At 43.4% G+C, this 26,324-nt stretch overlaps 1 protein-coding gene across 1 annotated transcript in view; it reads right to left on the bottom strand.

Annotated features, from left to right (window-relative positions):
• Positions 1 to 590: 590 nt before the first annotated feature.
• LOC147724112 (ras-related protein Rab-10-like) overlaps positions 591 to 26,324 on the bottom strand; it is a 116,424-nt gene continuing 90,690 nt past the window's right edge. Inside the window, exon 6 of the mRNA XM_086965697.1 lies at positions 591 to 3,336. Within this exon, the coding sequence (XP_086821823.1) occupies positions 3,259 to 3,336 (78 nt within the window). The 3' untranslated portion in view covers positions 591 to 3,258. The remainder of the gene's footprint in view (positions 3,337 to 26,324) is intronic.

Genomic DNA, 26,324 nt, shown 5'->3' on the forward strand with positions numbered 1-26,324 from the left:
CATGTGGAAAAGCTGAGTAAATAGAATACCATATTTGAAGGCAAATAATCAGCAATAAACTGGGCATGTCATGAGTATTCAACGAAAAACGGGAAACGGATATGGTGTAAGAGTTGTCCCAAGAAGAAAGATCAAGTGAGAGTTGTTTTCGAAAAGAGAAAGGATGAGAGGGAAGTGATAGAGGACTGATGCAAATAGGTATGCAGCAGCAATGAGAATAGTAGGAAAGAATTCAAACCAAGTGGCAATAGTATTAGCAAGTGAGAGTAGAGAAGCATTTTTGAAGACATGATGAAATAAGTGCGAGAAAGTTGTTACCAGGCTTGAAGGAGGAATTGTGGAGGAGTTACAGTTGAAACGAAACACAAAGGAGGTCATTGCTATGGGTGAAATAGGTAGAAGTGTCAAATGCAGCTAAGAAAAGGGTCAACAAAGAAAAGGCTGATGGTGGTAGAAAAGGGCCTAGTCTACAGGGAAGACTCTCTAATGTTGTGCCAAAAGAGACATGATGAGATTTTTGATATAGGCTTAGTTTCCATGAGTAAGAGAGTTAGAGTTGTTGAGAATACAAAGAAATGGAAGACTTGATATTTATTTCAAATTAATCTTTATTGAAGGCACTCTTACACTTTTAGGAAAATGGAAAGGTACGAACAATATAAATTCAATCTGCAAACTCTTCTTATTCTAGCCCTTTGTGTACAGGGAAGTAACGCATACCCAATGAACCCCCGGCGGTGCAGTGTGGGCCCAACACTTTCTGCCCACTTTGTAGGGGGCGTCATTTTACAGTACACCACTGTTCGTGCAGCTCTAAATAAGTACTTGTGTTGATCAATAATGCTAGCAGTTTTGCAAGAATTAGTGTTCTTGTAAGACAAATGCACATCTGATATTCAGGAAAGGCAGAATTAAAATATCTTCAAGGTTTACTACACAGAACACAATCGTATAGTCACAATCAATTACATGTTAATTGATTATTCCAATTTTAAACATGTTTTTCTATGAATGGGTGTCCATTGACATGGAACATGACACATATTGAATCTCAGCTTCCAGACAGCAACTTCTATAGTGGTCATACCAATTTATTTATTTCACTTCAAATCAAACCTACTCACTGCCTTACTAAACAAAATCAAATCCTGTACTTGAAAGCATATTATACTTACAAAATATTTAAGGTAAAGAAAACCACGAAGAACACATAGTGTGAAATCACTATTTTCTTTAGTAAATCGTTTTGAACACTCCATTTGTCATTTATAGGGTACAAAAATGGGAAAAGCAAACCTGATTTTTGTAACCGGGAAATGGGTGAACCAACACTTTATAATTCAAGAATTAAAAATGAGCATTACTAAACAAGTAAATACAATATGCCACCAAAGTATGATATTCTGTAAAACACTCTGATTTCAAAAGTATTTAACACAAATGTGCTATGATTTTAGGAAGCCTGGTATGATGGTAAGGTCTAATGAAAAAATGTGGCACCCGAATCAAACAACTTAAAAATAAAGTAAATTTCCGCTCATTCACAAGTATTCTTGCTGACTTAAAATCCTGTCTACCGCAATTCCTCAGTTGGAAATGTAAATTTGTGTATGAAATATAGAATACTGAATTTCCTCATGTGATCTTTATAAACAAAATGTGTAACACTGCGATTTTTTAAATAAACTGTGTATAGATTTTCACTCAAATAAATATGTCAGATTAATCTTCTCCATTTAAATAATAATTTACGAGGAAAATAGTAATAAAAGTGCCAAAAATGAAAAAGGTACATAAGATCATCATACAATTTTGATTTTCACTAATGTTTTGGTGGACTGTCCTCCATTACCCTTCCTTGTTTGTTAGTGTTATAATCACATGAGGAAAAGCATCAGGAAATACAGTGAAAAAGCAAACATTCACCTTGAAATTTCGCAAAATTAATAATTTCATCTCAAGTTTACTGATACCTCAACTACATAGAAATATATATAAATGAAAATATTTAGGCGAGCTTTAATTTGTGCATAGACGTATGTATTAATTTTCTTAATTACAGGCCTGGTCTGGTGTCAGACAGAACTTAAAAAAATACTACTCACCTGCAATAATTTATTACAATGCCACTAGTGATAAACTAATGACCTTGCTTCAGCTACAGTGAGAAGACAACTACCTTTCCTTAAACTGTGAGAGAAAAGTGGCCACTTTAATACGCATACTGTGCCAGAAGCTTGGAGGAAAAAAAGAGCCTCATACCTCCTCCAACACAGTGAAACTGTGCACCTTCTCTCCTCGCTACCTCCGAGGAAAAAGGTGTGCTCTCTGTTATCTAACAAACAGCACTGCTACAATCCTGCCTCAACATGAACATACGTAAGCAGTAGCATGTCAAGACGACCAAGGGCTGAAAGGAAGCACAATGTAGTCTAAAAGAGTCACATCTCTCACAAAACCATAAAGAGATTTACATGACAGGAGTTAGAAACAGTAGGTACGTTCACAAAAAGGTAGACTGAACTTGTTAGGGTGTAAGGTTAAAAGAAAATTTTGTTGAGTCACTGAATTACTTTTATCCATTCGCAATACTGTTTTTATGCTCTGGGCAATGGTAATTCCCCATACAGTTCTCTAGCTGCCAATTGACCTCATATCATCTGCTACGCCTTTTGACATTCCTGGCTTTTATAATACAATATCATTCTTTATGGCATTAGTAGTACAAATGTTAACATCAAACAATAGGCCTAAAAACTCATATCACTTAAAAGGGTCTTGGCTATAAAACATAAGAATTAAAAAAATATCATGGCTGGGTGAAACTATCAAACATGACAGAAGGCCAGTTTAAAGATATCAATACGTTTGGGGGAGTGGAGGGGAGAAACACCCTTATATTAAAACAATGTAATATACTGAAACGAACATAGAAAGAATATTGCAAGTCTCCCTGGAGTTCTGTGATCAAACATGGGACTCGTCAGTAATATTAAATATCCTTATAAAATACTGCTGGGGTATAGCACCCCTGATATGCAACGATCTATATACAATACAATTTATGTCCATTCTAATGCAAGTAAGTAGAAAGATTAGCTTAAACATGCAGACTCTGCTTCACCTAAAACGTCCTATGTCAAGAGTCTACAAAACACAAGCAGTTGCATAAAAATACATTTCAAACAGTTTTGTGTTATACAATACGACTACAAATTAGGATCTGTGACTTTTCCCAAAAAGCATGTGGTCTGAGGATCAGAGTCTGCAGCATTCTGTCCGCATCTTTTTCTCATTAAGATTCACCACATCATGCTCACTTATCAGAGAGTACTTCTGCAAAGAAAAGAAAAACAAGTTTTTTAGGGTTCCTTTCAGTGTTGGCACCCTCCCGCTGGCATGCTGTAGATAAAGACTCCTTTAAGAGTAAGGGCCTTATGATGAGTACAGCAGTCCTATGACCACCATACTGGCAATGGCGTTCTGACCATCACCAATCTTTCACCTTAGTACGAGTGTGGTGGTGAGACCACAACAAGACCACCGCCTCCGCAGGGGTCAAGGATCCTGCTGTGGTGGCGGTCTGAATATGCTGGTGGTGCCGATGCCGGCACGGCAGAGCATATTCCGACAAGCATATTCACTGCGCCTTTTCATGGTGGGACCCAGCCATGAAAACGGTGGCGGGGTGGTGGTGGTAAGGGGGCCCTAACAGGGCCCTTTGCTGATTCTGGGCCTTGAGGTGCTTGCGGGGGCACATGTGGGGCCCTGGAATTGCACCTTTGCTGCTGCATGGCCCTTGTTCCTGCATGGTGTAGCGCAACATGATGCATGTATGTAAAGTAACATACCTGACAGGAAACCATCCCTCCATCATATCACTATCTGTAAAAACAATGCATATTTGATAATTGATCTATTTATTTTTATTATGTTTTATCAATATGTCAATAACTTTATTCATGACATTTTTTATGGAATTAATTAAAATGTATTTTCTATGCTAATTCAGTGTTTTATCAATAATTTAGTATTGTTTGCCATCTAACTTGTTCCAGTTGTCATTTTGTTTGCCTGGGTATGTTACTTTACATACATTATTTACCCTGACCCAGGAACTTTATCCATATCAGGGGGTCCTTGGTTTCTCACATATAGCAACATGTGCATGCCACACCATGCAGGAACATGCTGCAGGCTCTCTCAAGTTCTCCTTTGAGTCTAACATATCACCGCTGTGAGACCTCCCGCCCGCACTGGATTAAAGTCGTAATCCGGGAGGCAGACTAACCATGGCCTTGTCGGTCTTCCTGGGACCATGGCAGTGGCAGTCGCAGCCGAAGACCGCCAAAGCTGTAATAAAGCCCTAATTCACAATAGCTCTTAGTTGTTTCCATAATTTATACATTTATAAGTTGTCTCCATAAAATATAAATTTATAAAGAATGAAAATTCAAACATTCTTAACAACTAAAGCCGACTTTCAAGAGACTCACATGAGTTTAGACATAAATATTTGATTATTGCTGAACACAGTAAACAAGTTGAGTCTGGGGGCACATGTGTGTGTTTTAAAAGTTGTAAGCAGTTTTTGAAAATGATTGTAGCACTTTATGAAAAACTAGGTGTTAGAACAATATAATGTACGTTTCATTTTTGCCAGTCCTTTTTCATACATATCATTCTGCACCACAATTTAAATAAAATGTGATATTCTGCATTTCAACTCATTACAAAAGAATCTGGTGATCTTAAAACAGGAAGGGGAGCAAGAACCAATTAATTACAACAAACAAGAGTGCGAACATCCAGCAAATATACACAGTGTACTGGTTGAATTGGGGATTACATCTGGTATTTGGTTGTTAAACTTTCTCTAGGACCCTTTCTCCTTTTTGGAGGTGTGTGGAATATTCTGCATTTTAAGTCAGCAGGCAGTGACGTGACAAAACTTGGAAGAAGCAAAGAAACACTGACAGTATTGACTCGGCCCTCTAATATTGACTGATGCCTCCCTCACTGCTGAAGGAACGATCTGCAAGGAAAAGGAATGCCCCAAAGAAAGTGCTAAGATACAGTGTCATTAAAAGATATAGTGTGACTTTGTTGTTCCCAGACCGATTGGATTTTCTCCCCTTGTTTTATATGGCTCTCAGACATCCTATGTTAAGAATTAGTTGTAATCTTTTGTAGTGCTTGGAAAAAGCAATAACGATATTTATAAATGTGCAAGACTTCAAATAAATCATCATGGCGTTTGAAACTAAATACATAATGCAAGAGTGTTACCAACACTTACTTTTGCTAGTCAAAGTAGGGAGCAGGGATTTTTGGGAGGCTGATATTGGTTATAATATGTTATGTATATTAAATTAAGTTTTCCCCAACTACGAGGCCCAACTATGTGCAATGCTGAATACTTTAGATGGCATCATGCTGTGAATACAAATTTGCAGTTAATGATGTATCCCAAAACGTCTTGTAGGAGACGCACACCAGTGTGAAGTGTAGACAATGTCTATATAGATGGGTGGTGCCCGTGGAGTAACACCCCCTGTACTTGGGGTGAAGCGATACTAAAAATTGCACTGTTTCCCTCGAGATCAGTGTCCCTCCAGGGCACTCAAAAAAATATTCATACGTTTATTCGAACAAGGTAATCAAGGTTCTCTTATGTAATTGATTTCATTCTTTTTATTTTTTGTTTTTTTGTTGATTCATCACATTATTGCTTTCATAATGTTCAAGCAAGTGGCCCGGTGGCCCAATGCATTTCGGGCTTTGCCCTTCCTCAGGGGCCGTGTGGTTATCTGAAAGTGACCAAGTACAATATCAAATTAAATGTTCATTCACATTACATATAGTACACAAGTTCATTACGTTTTGCGGGACCCCTCTTGCAGCTCTCTGGACGGGTCCTCTCTTCGGGAACCTGCAGGGCTCTCACCACACATGGGAGCCCTGCTCAGGAAGCCGCCGCCTTTGTCTTGGAGTGCGGCAGCCCCTGCATTCACAGGGAGGTCCCGCTCACCAGGTCTTCACTCCTTCTGTGCACCGGAGCGCGGGGTAGGCTCCGGGTTCTTGCGGAGTGCCCTGCCCCCAACAAGGCCACTCAGTGGGCTTCCGTGTCGCGGCTGGGACTCTTTGTCTCCCCGGGCTGCAGCAGTGATTTCTTCATGTTTTTCTAAATGAAAACAACTCACACACACCAAAACTAGGGGGCACCCAGCTGTCTAATCTATTCTATGTGGATGATCTGGTGCTAATCAGTCGGACTCCGATTGGCTTACAGCGGCTCCTTGACATCACCTCGCAATACTCCAAAACAAACAAACTTAGCATTAATTACAACAAAACAAAAGTCATGTGCCTTAACTCCCACAAAAAGACATCAACATTCAGCTGGTACTGGGACACAATGAAATTGGAAGCTACAAACAAATACTGTTACCTGGGAGTGATTATAGATCATAGGGGGAGCTTCACACCACAGCGAGAGGCGATAAAAAAGAGAGGCTTAATGACAGCTGTTTCTCTAAGGAATCTGAAAAACAAGATCACTGGTCCAAACTTCGCCCCACTACTAAAACTGGTCCAAGCAAAACTGATACCATCCATTACATACGGAAGCGAAGCAATGAGAGGCAGGGACGCGGGAACATTAGAAGGAGTAATAACAAGAGCGTTGCGGATGATGTTTGGCCTCCCGAGGTACACTTCTCCGGCGCAGATCCGACTCGAGTTTGGGTTGGTAAAGGAAGAGCTTGCACGCAAGGGAGCATACCTCAAAAGCTGGTATAAAATCAGTAGGAGAGAGGCAAACACCCTCAACGCACTCCTATGGAGAGACCTACAAAGAAAAGACCACAGCCCAGCAAGGCTTTTTCTGGAGAACGCAATAAAACTACTGGGGGCGCAACAATTGTGGGATCTGCAAGGGAATCTGGCAGGCTTAAAAAAAGCAGTAAACAGCACTGTCAGGAAAGAATCTCTCCTAAAAGACAAAGCTTCACTAACTATACAAACGTACAATAAACTCACACCACAGACATACCTTTTGACTAATTTTACCAAAAAAACAAAAGAGTCATTCCTAAAACACCAGCTAGGAGTATTTCCCTCAGCAGACCACATGGCCCCTTGGCTACGTCCATCAAACCCAGCAAAATGCCGCCTGTGCAGGAACTACGAGGAAAATATCGAACACCTCATCACCATCTGTAAAGAGCTGCAGCAAGACCGCAGGAACCTGTTGAGACCCCTATTTAACAAAAAAGGAATTAGGTCATCCAGACAAGCTTCCCTGGCCTGCTTCTCGGGCGATGATGTCCAATTGGCCTGCCGACTTGTAAAATACTTTGAAGCTGTAGAAACCAGAATCAACACAAGGAAAGAATAAACGGACAAAGACAGTGCTACCTCCACACTCCTAGAGCCAAAACATTAAGATTGCATAGAGTCACAACCGGCTAACGAAACTAAACAACGACGGATCACTAAAAGTCACGAGCACACAGGGAAAAGGATGGACTTACTCCCATAAGGAATGTGGACCCCAAATACACCCCCGAATGGGAAAGGAGGCAGGGATCGACAAAAGAAACCTTCTCTGAGGAAATGCAGAAGTTCCCAGTGGCAGACAAACACTTCCTTTTTAACAAATTTTAATCTAACTTTTTTTACTACTATCAAAAATGAAGCCCCTCTCTTAAAAAATGTTCTTAACTTTTTATTGCTGCCGGGTTTTTGTAATGGTTTTTATTAACTGTACAATAAAGTTACTTTCACTTTCATGTGGGCGCAATACGGGGTAGGCTCCTGTTGTACACAAAAGATACTTGCTGGTTGGGCACCAGCCAACGGAGCAGGAATGCGGGGTGGGGACCCGCTCGTTAAAGGTGCATATAGCGGGGTGGGCACCCGCTCCCTTACCGATAATTAGAACTTGGCTACAATGCGCGGTGTGGGCACCCGCTCCCTACCGATAATTAGAACTTCGCCACAATGCGCGGAGTGGGCACCCGCTCCCTATTAAGAATCAAAAGTCGTCAATTGCAGGGTGGGCTCCTGCTTGGTGCACAGAAAGGCGGGGAGGGCACCCGCTCGCAAAATGAGCATACATCGGGATGAGCACCCGCTGTGTGGATTCCCAAGCAGCGGGCCAGCGCTGCAAAATGAACAACAGGAGCGCTCTTACCAATAAAAATAAAGAGCTCTCCAGGAATTCGAAATAAAGTGCCCCCAAGGCGCTAGAGTTTAAGTCCGGAGGGGGAGGCAAAGGCTGGGCCCAGGCAGGCCAGCACACAGGGCCCTCCAGCAGGGAGGCAGTCCCTTGTGGAGGTTCCTCCTGGAGCCCGGCAGCAGCAGGCCCCACTCAAGTCAGGAGCAACAGAACATTTTCATGGGGTCACTGCCCCTTCTTTTATACACATATCCCCCTTTGTCACACATCACAGGGCTGGGGGAAAACCAGATGCAACTGTTTTGGGGGGGCTTTGGAGCACTTTGTCAGATGGGGGCTAGGTGCTCAGACGCATCACAGGGGGCGGAGCCAGCATTGTGGAGGGAAGGCACAGCCCTATTCAGGTCCGAGGTGCAACTCCTCCCTCCCATCTACATGCAGATCTCCCTATTCACCACTGGACAGACTCATCCTGGCTCCTGGAGCCAAGCACACCATCTAGCCCCTGTCAATAACAAGCTAGACATGCACTCCACATTAGGCAGGCAGACACAGCACACAGAAATGCCAACTTCTAAAAGTGGCACTTCTCCACCAGTCACAATAAATCTGACCACACCATTGCGCAGCACGAGTTCGCACCTACTAAACTCGCCGCTGCACTCCTCTCTCTCACACCAGGAATTACCATGGACACACATATCCCCGATGCATTCCTATGGGAGGGCAGGCCAATCTCACCACACGCATTCAGAGCGCGCATGCACTTTACACTGGGCCACAGTGCTAAAGTGCGCAAAGGCCTAAAACTACTAATATCAGGTCACATAAAAGGCAAAAATTTTAGGGGTGAACCTGCCAAAAGGGCCAAGTCCAACAAGACTAACATATTTTCAACTGCTCTTCATTTCTCGTCTCAAACCAAGTAGGCCTATTTTGTTACCAATTCTCATACTGCTCCCTTTGCTTTCTTGCAGCCCCCCTCTTCTTTATCCACTCTCCCAAATTTGAACTAGGGTCACCATCCACCAGAGTGATATTAAGTGTGTTGAATTTGCCTTTTCCTGACATCTTTTCAAGATCCATGAGCAAATCTCCTGATGATGTTGGTTGGGCATAGATGTTCTCTTAACAAATGATTAATCTATCTGCTTTTGATGGATGCTATGAGGAAATGTGTAGTTTTCACACTACAATGGTCATTTACCTGCTTGTCTCAATGGTTACACTTGTATTTAGGTCTTCCAATATGTGCCCTATATGGTTAGGGGTTGCAAAATTTAAGATTGATTTATATCTTTAAATTATGACTTGTTTGTAGTCTGGACTTTCTTCATCAGAATAACATAACATCCCAATAGCGAGTCAGTTTTGTTCTGCTTAGCATTTTCAGCCTTAGCCTTAATTTGAGTTTCAAGTACTTAAGGTATCATTTTAAATTGAGGCAGACATTTTCCCCATGAAATGTACTCCACATTGCAGGAGCATCATTAGGAGAAAATAATCACAGAGGGGAGGTTCACCATGCAAAGCCATTATTTATAGGAGTCCTGAAGAGAGACTCATCTCTAGGACTACCAAAACAAATGCCCCAATGTATTTGGAACCTTCTCTCAGCTTTGTTTCTTGTCTGGGACCACCAGGGTTTGAATAGTGCTCCCACGTATAAGGACTGATAGTGGAATTGACATCCGATATGGGCAACCCCCATTTGTCAGTGACATCTCTGCAACACCACCTTTCTCTGTACTTCAAATCTGGCTGGGGATTTCTGTGGGGGACCACTATTCACATGTAAAACGACCCCTTTAGCATTAGCACTATTTTTCTCAACTCAATTATTGTGTATCCAGTCTGTTTCCCCTCTACCAAGAAGGGTGCCGTCTGGTCATTCCTTACAATGTAGTCACACAATACCTCTGATTAGTGTTGTTTCAATGCATGGTAGACCCATTTTGGGTATGGCGTCTCCACTGTTTCTGCTTACCTTGAATAGTGCCATTTGTTTCACTGCTTAGTATACGGCACTGATCAGTGTTGTTTTATTTGTTTGTTATAAGCATTTGGGATATTGTGAGGCAAGGAATTGGGGAGGGATTGCCAGTATTATCTCCTTTTATGCTGCATGGTTTTGATAAAACAGTTTCATAGTATTGGAATATATTTATCTGGCTATGGTTTCTTGCATTCAATGTCTTCTTTCCTTTCTTCGGTTTTATTTTGCCATTGTTTTCCTTATTTTTTTTATCTCCATCAGGACCTTTCCAGTCTATTTATTGACAAACATTTTGTTGTCCTCACCTCTTTTTGGTTTTCCACTGAGTGGAATCAGTAAGGCATTACCTTCTGAAAGATAACGGCTGGATAAGGTGAAGAAGGTGATTCCAAACACGGAACAAGTCAACCTGCGGTCTTCATATGATTTGCTCACATGTGGATTGATTACTGTTCTGTATGCATCTTGTAAGGGAGCTTCTCAACATCTCAAAGTTCATCACAATTTTGTTATGAATCAAAGTGACACCGAAATCATTTGGTAACACACAGACCACGAGTTGAAAATCAGGCGGTCATTGCACTCTTATGTCTACAGTTATCATTTAGTCTAATTGCCTCCCATTGTGTTGGCCTAATTAAATTTTAATTGTGCATTAACAAAAATAAATGTAGGACTCATCACATTACCATATATGAAAATGCTTTCCATTAAAAGAGAGGAAACAGCAGACATATGTTAAAGTCAATAGTAGTCTACTGGTGGATGATATTTGCACTGTGAGAACTCTAGTTAAACCCTGTTACAAGAGATAAAATGTTGCCATGCTAACTGTAGATGTGCATACATTTGCAGGTTTAGGACTATAAGCCTGATGGTTGCCTTGAGAGAAAGCTTTCACTCCGTCTAATATACCAGAGTTGGTTATGGTGACAAGTCAAAGATAACCGCAATGGGCTTCATTGGTTTGCTGAGAAATGCTATGCCAGATGCCACAGGTCTGGCCTGTTCATTATGAAACTTTATTACAAAGGAAATAGGCCTGGCTGATTTCTTTTGAAAAGCCTTATGGCAAATTCAATAGGCCTCTAACAGTGTATTGTCACATTATGTTACAGGCCATAGAAAGGTATTTGGCTACATGTGATCTCTGTGATGTGATTACCATTGTAAGCATGGGTTGTGGTGTTGGTCACCCATGCCGACAAATCCTAGAAGCAGAATTTTCCTGTGATGATTCTTATGAGGTTTATTGAGAGGGGCACCTTAATAGGCTTGTGTTGTACACAGTGTCAAGCTATTGGTAAAGGTAAAGGCTAGAGGCGTCAACAGTACACTGGGAAAATTCATGTTAGATTCCTTAGGTGTAGTTTGTTATGTTATGACAAACCAAGTAGGTCTTACTTACATATTGTGAAAAGCACACGTAAAAGGCAACAGGCATTTAAGGATGAATTGTTATAAAAATGTGCTAAAGCCTGTAGTCTGGTATTTTGTTACATGGAATCTTGCAGATTACCTTAGTAGGCAAGGGTTTTGGTGTTGTTGATTCACCCAAACAAAATATGGGGATATATGACAACTGCGTAGTGTACATATTTGCAATGTTATTATGATATACCAGATGGTTGTCATGTGGGAAGACTTATAACCGACATAGTAGGTTGAGTTGGTTAGAGTGACAACCAATATTAACCCCTTCGCTGCTCATGACAAGCTCAGCTCGTCATGCAGTACACTGGTCGTGTGCTCATGACGAGCTGAGCTCGTCATGAACAATGGGATTTTAAAAATATGAGCACCGGGTGAAAATTCCCTTAGCATTGATGTGGATAACAACTAGGCCAATGATAACAACTAGAGGCCTTATTGGTTCACTAGGGGAATATATTTCCGATGCCTAGGTCAGATCTGTTTATTATGAACACAATAGACCTGATATATTAATTGTAAAAAGCATACATAAAACGTTAGTGCCATTTATGGGTGGGTTGTTATTTGTCTGTATTAAAGCATATAGATTAATATATATATATTTTTTTATATTTCTTGAGAGGATACCACAGCTCTCCATACAGAGCTAACGGGTCCCTTGCTTGCCCATTATTTAATCCACAGTATGTCCTACATCATCTAAACCAGGAGAGCATTATGGAATGCTATTTCCCATAGTATCATTATTTTACCATTTCAAGATTGCCAACACTTTGATTCAGAATGTGGCGGCCATGCTGGAACTGTAAAACAACCACAGACTATTTCCAATACCTCTGTGAGACAGAAGCCTGCTGCTATGTTTAGTTTCGTTCTTCAAGCATATGTCCACCTAGTTTTCTTTTTTCCACTTGTAATATTTTAATTTATTGTGCATATGTTGTTGAGTTTTGTGTGTATTATTGCAGTTGTGTCAGAGGGTGAATGTAATAATGAGTCAGCAGATGGATAAATGGATGTATGAATGCAAAGATGAGAGACAGAGTACAAATATTACATCTTACTGGGGGCCTAAACCCATCAGTGACACAGAAGAAAACAAGTTTCTTACCTGTAACTTTAGTTCCCCAGTATTGGTAACTTTCATAGATTCCCATGCTTTGTATCATTCCCCGTCGTCGGAATGGGAGTCTCGGTAACAAAAATACCATAGCTGTAGGTACAAAAGACAAGGAAAAAAGGCCTAGGCCTCATTCCCTTTTGTAGCATATCACCCTCTTTGTGTAAAAGAGACCAAACTTTGGCCATCAGCCAATCAGAAGTGCCTCGCCCCTTAGAACTTTCCTGAAGGAACCTCAGAGCCTCAGATTTCCGTAGCCGTTGTGTACTTAGACACCATATCTGTTGTAGGCTGAGCTTTCCTCCGTGAGGCGGGTGGGCGCATGGGAATCTATGAAAGTTACCAATACTGGGGAACTAAAGTTACAGGTAAGTAACTTGTTTTCTTACCCCAGTATTGGAGCTTTCATAGATTCCCATGCTTTGTATCAGAGTAGCAAACAGTTGGCAAGATAATCACATTTTGCATCAAAAATTATAGCAATAGGCAACATGACATAAGATACAAAATGTGAAAGACGGAAGGTGGGAAAGAAAGGAAAGCTCACCATCAGTGGAAGAGGTTCCCCAGGACAGCCTGTCCTACTGCCACATCATCTTGTTGCAGAGATTCCAAGCAGTAATGCTTGGTAAAGGTGTGTACGCTGCTCCAGGTAGCAGCTCTGCAAATATCCTTAATCTGCACCCCCGCGAAGAGGGCTATTGAAGAAGCCACAGATCTTGTGCAATGTGCTCGGATCTTTCCAGTTAGAGGTTTTCCTGCAGCCTTGTGACAATGTAGAATGGCACTTGTGATCCATCTTGAAACACCCTGTGTGGATAGCGGAAGGCCCTTACCAGGACCCCTGAAGGCTACAAATAGTTGTGAAGATTTTCGAAAACCTTTAGTACGTTCTAAATAGAATTTCAATCATCGCTGCACATCCAACGAATGCAATGCTCTTTCTGCTGGCGTAGAAGGTTGAGGGAAGAACGCCTTCAGAATGACCGGTTCATTCAAGTGGCAATCCGAGGGAACCTTTGGCATGAACCTAGGATTAGTTCTCATGATCAGTGAATCTCTTGAATTGAAGGAAAGGCTCTTGGATGGTCAAAGCCTGTAATTCTCCAACACGCCTAGCCGACGTGAGAGCAAGGAGGAGAGCCAATTTCCACGAAAGATATTTCATGTCAGAACGATGGACTGGTTCAAATGGACCCTTCATGAGTTGAGAAAGGACCAGATTCAAATGCCATGTAGGAGGGGGCGGTCTCACCGGTGGATAGACCCTGAACAAGCCCTTAAGAAATTGCTTGATAATCCTGGAAGACCACAAGGAAGGACCGGATCCTGTCCTTATGAACCTTGACAAAGCAGCCAAATGGACCTTAATTGATGAATGAGCTAGTCCCGACTTAGCCAAGGACAGCAGATAAGGTAGGATCTGATGAGGCTTGGAATTGAAAGGATCAATGCTTTCTCTCTTACACTAAATCTTTTCCACTTAAGGCGGTAAGTCCTGTTCGTTGAAGGAGCCCTTGCCTGGGATAGAACCTCCTTGATCTCTCTTGACAAAGGCAGGTTCATAAACTCTCGCTGCTCAGGAGCCATGCAGTCAGGTGTAACGACTGTGGATCTGGGTGCCAAATTTGTCCGTCGGACATCGTGAGAAGATCCGGCAGAATCCTCAAAGGAAAGGGAGGAGCTATCGACAACAGATGGAGCTCCGTGTACCAGAACTGCCTCGGCCAAGCCGGGGCTATCAGGATCATCCTGCACGGCTCCACCTGGATTTTCCTGATAAATCGTGGTATCAGAGGAATGGGAGGAAAAGCGTAGACAAATGTCCTTGACCATGCTATCGAAAGCGCACTCCCCAGGGAACCTTGATGGTGAAGCCTGCTTGCGTAAGACCGGCATTTTTTGTTGGTCCGAGTGGCAAAGAGATCGATCTCCGGTCTGCCCCACTGGCTGAAGATCTCTTCCAAAACTGTCTGATTCAATTCCCACTCGTGGCTGACTGAGGATGACCTGCTCAGCCTGTCGGCACTTTCGTTGAGGATCCCTGGTAAGTGTTCTGCCTTCAGTGATATCCTCTGGAAGATCGCCCATTCCCAGATCTGTTGAGCTTCTTGGGACAAAGAACGAGATCTGGTTCCTCCTTCCTTGTTCACATAGTGCGTGGCCGTGGTGTTGTCCGTCCTGATAAGCACTTGAGAACCTTCTAGGCGAGGAAGAAAATCTTGCAGAGCCAGTCTTATCGCCCTTAGTTCTAAAAGGTTGATGTGGAGATTTTTCTCCTGGGGCGACCAATGCCCGCTGACATGCAGGTCTTGCATCACTGCTCCCCAACCCTCCAACGACGCGTCTGTTGTCACTACATGTGGGGACGGGTCGCTTACGAAGGATAGACCTTGGGACAAGTTGTTTTGATCTGTCCACCACAAGGTCGCATCTTTCATCCTCGGAGTGACCGTCACTATGTCCTCGAATGAACCGTGGACCTGTTGCCACTGGTTGTCCAGTTCTTCCTGCAGAGGACGCATTCTGAGTCTGCAATGGGGAATCAGAGGAATGCACGATGAAATCACCCTCAGAAGGGATTTGTATCGGCGTACAGACAGACACCTTCTTGCCCGTAAGTCCCGAGCCAAGGTCTGTAATTTTTCCCTCCTTTCCAGAGTAGGGAAGGCTCTTGAGAGGTTTGAATCCAAGAGGTCCCCTAGGAAGCGAGCCTTCTTTGACGGGACCAGAGAGGACTTCTCGTTGTTTAGAGTGAGGCCTAGATTCTGGAACAGATTCGCACAAGCGTGAACTGCCTCCAGCGCTGCCTCTCTGGGCGGAGCTTTCAGCAACCAGTCGTCCAGGTAGGGGAAGACTTGGAAATGGTTCCTTCGCAGGAAAGCTGCTACTGGCGCCAGCACCTTTGTAAAAATTCTCGGGGCTAAGCTGAGTCCAAAGGGTAAAAACCTGAATTGAAAATGGCTCTTGGCTACTGTGAATCGCAGAAACCTTCTGTGTGCTGGGTGGATCGGAACATGGAAATACGCATCCTCGAGATCGAGCGAGGCCATGAAATCTCCCGGATTGATGAGCTTCAAGATGTCCAGGACAGAGACCATCCGGAAAGACAGGGAGATGAGATAGGTGTTTAGCTCCCCGAGGTCTAAAATGGGGCACCATTTTTCTAGCGTTTTCCTCACCAGGAAGAACCTGGAATAAAATCCTTGTCCCCTTTGGTTTGAGGGAACCGGCTCTATCGCTCCCTTCCGGAGCATCTGTTGGACTTCGAGCCGCAGGAGACGCTGATGTTTCGACGGAATGGCTGCCGGGGGCTTGGGTGGAGGGACTTGCGTGAATTCCAAAGTATGCCCTTTCCGAATGATGTTGAGCACCCAATGGTTCGATGTTATTTTGGACCAGTTTCGAAGGTATTTGGTGACCCTGCCTCCAACTGATGATATCTTGAAGTAGGGTCCAGTAGGAAGAGCCAGGAGACCGCTATTGGCGCTTGGACGAGTCCCGTCCTCGTCCAGCCTGTTGTAAGGCCTGGAGTAGTTTGTCGACTGGTCCTGGCGCTGTTGATAGGGCTGCCGGTATTGCTGGGAACCTGAGCCCGTGGAGGAGTAGCGCTGTTTTGTGAAGGACCCTCTATAGGTACCACCTCTGCCTCTGGCTCCTTTAAAGGGAGACTTGCGGTATTAAAGGGTTCCTAAGGACCTGGCAGTCTCTGTATACTTCTTTATTTCTTGAAGGGTATCATCAATGAGTTTCCCAAACAATGCCTCACCATCAAAATGAAGATCCAGGACCTTGTTCTGGATCTCAGGCAGGAACCAAGTCGCTTTGAGCCATCCTTGGCGGCGGAGGACTGCTGCCCCAGCCAGGGATCGAAACGCTGTGGTTGCAATATCCATTGCACAGTCAATGATTTCCATTGAAGTCGCTTCTCCCTCCTGCAGGATCTTCTTTGCTTCAGATGTAGACTCCGGAGGCAACTGGTCAATGTACAGGGCGATATCGCACCAAAGCTGGCGGTCATATCTCCCCAAGATTGCCAGGGCATTAGCGGCCCGTACTAGTAAACTCGCCATGGAAGAGAACCTCTTCCCCGCATTGTCCAATCTCCGCCCTTCTTTGTCCGGTGGAGCTGTTAAGGGAGCAGAGGGGTTACGGGATTTTCTCTGCGCTGCCTGCGAGATAACGGAGTCTGGTCTTGGATGACCCGTCAAGGCTGCGGGACTCTCATCGGGTGCCTTGTACTTCTTGTCCAGACGCGGTGGCACAGGGACCACCGTCGCCGGGTTCTTCATGGCCTTAAGGCCCTCCTTCCACAAATGATTCACAATAGGGATGGACCTTGTCGATTTCCTAAAAGGCTCCTTGAAATCGTATAGAAAACAATCAGTAGAAACCTTAGGCATGGCCAATTTGAATCTGGCCGCCACTCTCTCCATTAACTGATGAAAACCCCCGATGTCCACTGGTGGGGAATCCGCCGATGGTGGGACTGGTGAAGCAGGATCCACAATGATATATTCGTCATACTCAGTATTCTCAGTATTCGGAAGAGAGTCATGATCCGACTGCTGGTCCTCATCCGAGGAATCATCATGGACGTCTTGCAGTCCGGAGGAATCTTGTTGGAAGGATGTCTGAGGCTGAGTTGAAATTTGAGCCTGTAAAGATGGCGTCACTGGTGTGGGCGAAAATACTGCTGCTGTAGCAGTTGACGGGACATAAAGTGGCCTATTCGCCCTAGATTTATAGTCTTGCAGCATGCTATGCAATTCTTGGAGAAAAGATGATGGCACCGTCACCATATCTTGGCCCGAATGATGTTGCGACTGGGCCGTTTGATGATGACCACTCTCCTCCTGGACGTATTCACCCTCAGAGTCCGTCTCCTGGCACTTGACCAGAAGTTGGGAGGGACTATTGGCATAACTGTAAGCGTCCTGGTCCTCATCCTCTGACTCCCCTTCTTGAAAAAGCATAGTTGGTGGAAGGGGGGATACACTCCTCGGAGAAGTCATCTCCGGCGTGATTCTCGTCACAGAAATGGTAATCCTTTTCTCAGAGGATAATATCGTCGACGGGTCCGTCGCCGACGGCTGTACATGCGTCGACGAGATCGGGGTCGTCGAAGTCGTCGACGAGAAAACTGTGGGCACACCAGCCGTCGTCATCGTCAGAGTTGTCGTCGTAGATGCCCTCGTCGACGAGACTGTCATCAACGTCATCGTCGACACCATCGTCGACGTCGTCACCATCATCGTCGGTGACACTGTAACCTTCGTCGTCGGCGCCTTTGTCATCGACGCCTTCGTCGGCAGAGTCTTGTCATCGGCGAAATCTTCGTCGTCGACGTCATCTTCGTCGTCGGCTCCTTCTCTGTCGACGCTGACGTACCTGCCGTCGACGGTACCTTCGTCGACGAAACTCCCGTCGACGCCACAGTTGACGATATCAACTTCGAAGTCGATTTTTTCGCTGGCGGAACCTCCGCTGTCGACGTCTTCGTCGTCGAGGACTTAGAGCTCCTCTCAGAAGATTGAGAAGGTGGTTTTTTGAAGGCTGAGGCAGTCTTCTCACCTTTTGAAGGCGTAACAGGTCCTACTTTCTCCTTTTCACTTGTGTGAGGAGATTTGCTGGGACCTAGTCTCTCAGACTCACTGGGGGTCTTTTTAGAGGCCTTAGAAGGTCTTTCCACAGAAGGGGAAGGAGAACCCCTACCCCTCTTCACTGACCTTCTTGATGAAGACATGGACGCTGCATCCTCACTGTCACTGGAGACAGTATCCTTTCTGGCCTTCAGCTTCTGGAGCCATGTCAAGAGTCTACCCTCACGGTCCCGGAGGGTCTTGGTTGAGAAGGTGCGACAGATCTTGCAGTCAGCAGCCTGGTGGCAGTATAGAGGCAATAAATGCAGTCTTTGTGCCTATCCTCCACAAAAAGCCTTTTCTTGCCACAGGTGGAACAAGGCTTGAAAAGGGCTTTTTTCTTCTCCATTTCACTCATCCTGGAAGGTAGTAGTAATCCTGAAGAGAATCAAAAGATTCTGAAGAAAATATCTAAAGTAATTCCTAGAAAAGTAGAAGTTGAGCAGAGCTCACAGGAGACTCCCTAAGCACAACGTGCGGTAGAAAATCTGAGGCTCTGAGGTTCCTTCAGGAAGGTTCTAAGGGGTGAGGCACTTCTGATTGGCTGATGGCCAAAGTTTGGTCTCTTTTACACAAAGAGGGTGATATGCTACTAAAGGGAATGAGGCCTAGGCCTTTTTTCCTTGTCTTTTGTACCTACAGCTATGGTATTTTTGTTACAGAGACTCCCATTCCGACGACGGGGGAATGAAACAAAGCATGGGAATCTATGAAAGTTCCAATACTGGGGTAAGGCACTTTCATTCAAAAGTCAAACCTATTGGCATTGCCAATGCCTGTAAGAATGAATTAGCATTCGGAACAGAATCCTTACAATGTTATAATGCGTACACTAATCATAATATAAGCACATGAGAAACAGCAGCAGCCCCTCCGCTATGGTGGAGCCCCCATCCCCCCGCCAGCATTCAAAAATGTGAAAACTAAAACAATAATAAAACGGGTTGAAAATCCATTTTATTATTGTTTTCTTTTTCTTGTGCTGAGTCTTCGGCGCAGGGCCAGGGTGATGACAGGCTGGAGGGAGAGTGGTGGTCACTGCCTTCACTGCGCATATGGGTTTGGCTGGCTGTTTCAGGCCAGCCAAACCTTCATTCACATTGAAGCTCTCTCCAACCCAAGCTGCATTGCTGGGTTGGAGAGAGTAGACGCAAGCTCCCAGTCTGTCTCGGAGTGCAAATCATTGGCACTCAGGCCAATCCTGAAGCTGCTCTCATGCATGAGAGCAGCTTCAGGATTGGCTGCAGGGAAGTCTGGGAGCCTGTGCCAGTCTACAGTGAAGAGGGGAGGAGCAGAAGAACGCAATCCTAGAGGGTGGCAGTTAAGTTCTTCTTACCGAACGTGTTAGCTGTAGAACTGACAGGAAAGAACTTATCAACACTCCTTGTGGTAAAATTTTACAACTCTTTCACAAGGGTCAATGAGACGGAGCACCTAATGGCTATGGAGGGTTTTCTATCTGCTTATGGGGAAAGTTCTGATGATTATTACAGCACTCTAATTCTGGGAGATTTTAACACGCGCCCTTGTCCCTTAAACTGTTTGGCATCATTAGAGGAGGAGGCTGGTTTGCAGGGGCTAAACCACTTTGAACATTCGCATCTGGCGCCCTATTAGAATGTATTCTATCAACCCATAATCTGTATTGCTTACAACAGTTAGATAATTCCTCTCCTGTAGCCACTTGTATTAGACATGGACATGAAAGTGTAATTGACCATATATTGGTATCCTCCTCGTTAACATCTGCCCTAGGAAACTTAAGAGTTACCCAGAGTCCGTTGAGTGATCACTACCCTTTGACACTGGATCTCCACCTACATGCTGTTTTTAGGACATGACTGTCAGTCAACTTACTAATATTAACATAAATTCTAAAGATCAAGCACACAGATTAAGATGGGACAGGGTCACTCCTGAAAGCTTTATGAATAATCTGCCTACTACCTGTGCTTCAGAGTTTAAGGTGTGCCTAGATCAGGAATCTCATGCCAGATCCATCCTGGATGCCTTCGAGTCAATTACCAAATGTGTTTCCTCTAACCTGTCAACCACGACTAGAGTAGCACGCCGGAAGCTGAAAAGATGGTTTGATGACACCTGCATGATCACCCACAAGGAGCTTATGCAGGCACTCAAGCAAAAACCGAGGGTGGCCTCTTTACTTAAAAATAGCAGGAAGGCATATAGAACTGCAGTACTGATTAGGAAAAAACAACTGAGGGAGATGGCTTGGGAGGAGCTCAGCAATGCCAGCGTGCTGGCAAACAGTGCTAAATTTTGGTCTTTTATTAATAGCCCCCTCTTTGACGATACACTATGCACCAGTATAGATTGCTTAGTGCCTGCAGATACATGGGTTCAGAATTTTTCAAAATTTTATAGCAATGATAACCTGGAGAACGTGGATAACTCAGTGGGACACATCGTTCCCAGATTAGTAGGTAGCCTGCTTGTTTTTAATACAAACGAGGTCCATAAAGCCATCACCTCGACATCAGGAGGAAAAGCACCCAGTCCCGACGGTGTATCGGCTGACCCTTACAAGGTAGATCCCAAATTTTGGGCTATGGTTTTAACCCATGTTTTTAATGAAGCTGTAAGTTTGGTTTTCCACAGTCATGGGCAAAGGCGGTGATCATCCCCAGTTTTAAAAAAGGTACCAGGGATGACACAGCATGTTACAGGCCAATCTTGCTCCTTGATTCTTCGGCACAAATTATGGGGAGAGTGGTCTTGGAGTGCATAACTGCTTGGCTTGATAGTGCCAGTATTGTATCAAACCTGCAGTATGGGTTTAGACCGCGGAGAGGGACCTTGGACCAGGGCCTTAACCGCCACCTGGTGATAGGAAAGTAAACCGTCGCCAGGGGGCGTGGGGGGGTGGGGGGGGGAATCTGCACTTGGTCTTCATGGACCTCTCCTCCGCCTTTGATCTAGTTATTAGGTCCAAGCTATGGCTGGTCCTTTAAGAAGCGGGGCTAGACGCCGATCTGATATGTTTTCTGGTGACTGCTCATGATAACACCACGGCGGCAGTCCGCATTAATAAAGACCGCAGTATGACTGATTCTTGGGTACCCCAGGGATGCATATTGGCGCCTTTGTTATTCACTCTTTATATTAACAAACTAGGGCATTCCCTGACAAATTGTTGCAAAGATATATCGAGAGCAGGCGCAAAAATGATCCCGGCACTTTTATATGCTGATGACGCAGTTTTCTTATCCAGAACCGCAAGAAGGCTGCAATTGTTATTTAACTGTTTATAGATTTTATGGATTCTTTGGACTTGATCACAAATTTTAAAAAATCACATGCAATGACTAGAGGTTCTAGGAAGGTAGCTAAAGCAAAAATGTACTGTAAGGAGACTGAGCTAACCAAGGTGTCTACTTTCCCATATCTTGGGGTGCTCTTTGATGATCAACGCTCATGGTGTGCACAACATGCTCAAAAAGAATGTTTTATCTAGAGCGGCAGGGGCAACATTAGACTTCGCTAAAACAATAGGTTCTAAGCCGCTTCCTGCGATCTTAAAGATTTCTAATGCTGAGTGCATCCCGATGACTACCTATGGTAGTGACATTTGGGGCTACAAGGAAACAACAGAAATACAAGCGGCAGAAAATACTTTCATGCGTACATTACTTTCTGTCCCTGAATCTACCTAAATTTTTACCGTACACGAGGAGTTGGGAGGTGGTTATATCTCCGACTTGATTGCGGTTGCCCCACTTCTCCCCTGGATGAGAATTTGAGCTCAAACAACCCCAAACTTAAGCCAATTAATAATTCAGGATTGCTTAGTACTGGATAAGGCACTAAACATCCCATGGCTTAAATATATTACAGTTCAAATGGAAAAGTTAGGTTGCCTTGAACTGTTTACGTTCCCTACCCCTTTGACTAAGCCTGCTGTGAGAGCAGTAAAGCTGAAGTTTTTAGATAGATGTCAATGCTTAAGGGAGGAAAATGAACTAATCAAGCCCTTGGTGAGAAAGTATGACACACTGAGCCTGGGGCAGCAGATGCAACCATACTTGACCTACATAAACAAAGCTTATCATCTCTGTTTTGACAAGATTCTATTCAAATATGGTACCCTGGCTACTGGCCTTTCCAAAAGTTTATTTTAAATCAAACTCACCAATTAGGTGCACATGTGACAACTTCTCAGAGCAAGATACTCTACATATTATGTTCTTTTGTTCCCATTATGATCACCTACGCAGAAAGTACATCCTTGCGCTGGTAAGGGATCAAAACTTTGTGCAAGTAAGGCCAGCTCTGGTCTACTTGCAAATGTTAAGCTAACCAGTAATCTGCCTGGGGTAGCTAGTTTTTTAATTGGTGCAATTAGATACAGGAATAGAATAAAGCAGAGTTAATTATTCTGAACAAGACTGATAGTATGTCTATGTGGATCATCATCCAAAGTTACCTAATAGTCATGATTGTGGGTGGTTTTTATTACCTTTTGTTTGAAGTTTTAATGGATTCTAAATATACAAAGATATGAATTTTAATTGATTCAAATGATGCTTATACGATGTCATATGTCTATAGATGTTTTATGTTGTACTTTTATGGCTTTAACTAGCCGAATAAAGTTGATTTGACTGACAAGTTCTTATTTATTTATTGGTCTCCGTCGTCCCCCACCTACACCCATCCCCTCCCCTGCTCGACCTTTTCTCCCTGACACGAGCTGCTCCTGGTGAGCAAGTTGGAACAGACACAAGGGCACCTACATTGGAGCGGAGATTATTCAAACATGCTCTGCAACTTGATGACCATGACCATTTCATATAACAAAGAATATGAAAGCAAAAAAATCAAGGCGATGTAACTAGATAAAGGAAAAGTGAACAGCCTCAGTTCCGGCAAAGGGTAATTTCTGCGAACTGAGTAAACAGGAAATCCTGGGTGTGAGATTAGAGTATGGGTTGCACCCCCTGAATCTATTATCAGAAAAAAGGTGGTAAAACTGGTTATAAATAAGTAATTATGTTCTCTAGGATCAGGGGGTTGCTATAGGAACACTGGTAGAGTTCTAAATTATATTTTTCAATCCTCCTGCTGCCCACAATAGAATATCTCTGTGGTAAAACAATAGCCCAGTTGTAGAAATATGCCCAATTACTTAATATTTGCATTGAAATCACTAGGTCGGTGTTTTTTCCACTAAAAATGAGTGGGGCTACATGTGTATAAATGTTGTGAATGCCTATAGGTGCAGACAAAGGTGAAAGATTCTAAATGACAAGATGTTTACTGTTCAACCCTGCAGAAGATCCAGAGAGACCCCTAGTGAAAGAGGAGAGAAAGCCATTATTGACTGAATGGCCGAAGCATGATAGAGCTGTGACTGCATCAACCTAAAAAACAAGCCTCCATTACATTTTCCACTAGTTTTTCCACCATGCGTGGTGGCTACGAATATTTACAGTGAACAATTCAAAAGCGAAGCAGAGCGGCTCATAACTGAAATCACCAACGGTAGTTACAGTAGAATAAGAGAAATAAAGATGGGTGACACATTTTTCTGTTCAAGTTCATGCATTAGCAAAGAATGGAGTTAACTATGAACTGAAAGGGATGAGATTATTCAGAAGCGGAATAATATTTATTTCTGTAATTGTCATTGAAGGCACTGAAGCAAATCTAAAATTTTAAATTCCCTGGGACCAATAGTTGATGTACTTCACATTATGAATTCACCCTTATGGGCAAACAAGGTTTTAGTCTTTACATAACAGAATAATTTTCATTTAGTAGCAACAAAGATGAGACCCTGTGAGATGTTATAGCTTGAAATAAATTCCACAATAATTACAAGCACCATTAGAAATCTGAATAAGAAGCGTGTTTATAGTTCAACTTAACGTACACATTTTTGCAGAAAAGACACATGTCTTTCCTAAGACATAAATATTTATTTTATGCATATGTATGTAGCCTAGAAATATATGGTTGTAGATGCAGCTGTTTATTTATGCAGTATGCACCACTTATTTATTAGTCCTTTCAGCATCACGGCATTTTTATCTATAGTCATATGTTTCAAAGTAGGAATAGTTTCAAATAAATGTAATTTAACTTACAAATGCTTTACGCCTACATTGTTTAACACTGTTGTGCTAATAAACTACTATCTGGATTGCTTGATTCCTAAACATACATTTGTCTTAATGAAATAAGGACAAGGAATCTGACATGGAAGAGGGATACCATCTAATTACCAACCAGAGCAGCATAGATAATTCCAACTAGTAATATAATGTCAGTCCATCTAAAAGTGTTTCGTGGACTGGCAATCTATTTTAAAATATGTGCCTCTATATGGATCATCGAGAACCTTAACTAAAGTCTTTGCATTAACTTCATATTAACATTTAAAGTCAAATGTAACTATTCGCCTGCTTTGTAAACCTTAGGGTTGATCTGTAAATAATGATATACATTGCTTCCAATATATCATACCAGTATAGAATTGCTATCTAGTAGAACTGTAACAAATAGGTGCTCCTGTCAACCAATCACATTAACATCTAAAGAGGCTCAGTGGTAATATGTTCATGTATGTTCTACAATGCCAACACTGATAAGAAAAAGCCTTTTTTCTAATGACTCCTAGCTATTATTCCAAATAAAAAGCAAAAGCATACCATGACACAAAAAAAGCTTAATTCTGAGGAGGTATCTTTTAGACCCTGATCGGGGAGCCATGTGGCAAGTAAGGGCTACTGGGTCCCAGCCATGGAGGCTGGGGTCGTTTACCTACGATGACAAGGACCATTTTCCTATGGTTCTGGAAACAGGACCAAGTGCATCTCCTTAAGCCTTTGACTCTCAGCAGTAGCGAATGCGAACTGTCTCAGACTTCTGCGGGAGGTAGTGTGGGGTTGTGCAAACCCAGAGACTACCTAGAAGTACACATTTTTAATGTCCAACTCAGTGCTTTACTTAGAAAGAAAAGTACATTAATACACATACTTAAAGTGGAATACCACACAGACAATGGAATCAGGTACAAAGATAACACTGACACTTGGACTACTGCGCCTTGCAATACTGCATTCCCCTTCTCCCCATATTCTTCCTCTTATGAATCTAAGCAGGTTCACTTTTAGGATACGGAGTAATATGCAACCTGAATCAAGGCTCAGGTGTAGATATCCCAGTTCAACAATAGTTGAATTTAGTTCAGTAAAGTCCTCTTGATACAATCCCGCCACAATGCAGCACCCGGAGTCCTTTCAGCAGATGAGAGGATACTGACAACACTCGTCTCCAATCTCTCCTGCTTCTGGGAGGAGCGATGCCAACACTAGATCCAGCCCATGATCCGGGCAGGATGCAGCAGAATGGGACAATGGGAACTGCCACCTGGATTCCTTAGGCGAAGTCAGGTATTGGGCTTCGGTGGGGGCCCTTGGTAGGCATTGGACCTGCTTCTGAGTCACCCAGCAAAGAACAGCATACAGGTCACAACAGCATGTTAGCTCTGAGAAACTCTTTTCCAGTGTGGTGACTACCATGTCACACTCTTGGTTTTAGTGGTGGCGACCTCCATTGGCACAGTTTGTCTTCCGGTAAGTATGTCCACCGTGGGCACAGTTCTTGGTTTTTGGTGTCAACGCCCACCACTGCAAAGATCTGGGTTTCTGTGGAGATGACTACCATGGATACAGTTCTTGATTTACATAACAAAACCAGCCCCAATAGGTCTTTTTGCACAGATGCGTGGGTTGCAAGCGATTTGCAATTCCCAATCTGAACTGCACTCCTTAAGAGAATGTCCCCCTCTCCAGTCTTCCTTGGCCTGGTAGACCCACACACTGGGGTCTGACTGCCATTGATACTTTCAGGACAGAAAACTCCTGCAGGGTTGCCAAGCTCCTTCCCTCTCTCAGCAGGCATATTGGCTTCCTGGTGCTTTGGGGT

Source organism: Lissotriton vulgaris, chromosome 4_1, assembly GCF_964263255.1.
Source record: "Lissotriton vulgaris chromosome 4_1, aLisVul1.2, whole genome shotgun sequence".
NCBI classification, from domain to species: Eukaryota; Metazoa; Chordata; class Amphibia; order Caudata; family Salamandridae; genus Lissotriton; species Lissotriton vulgaris.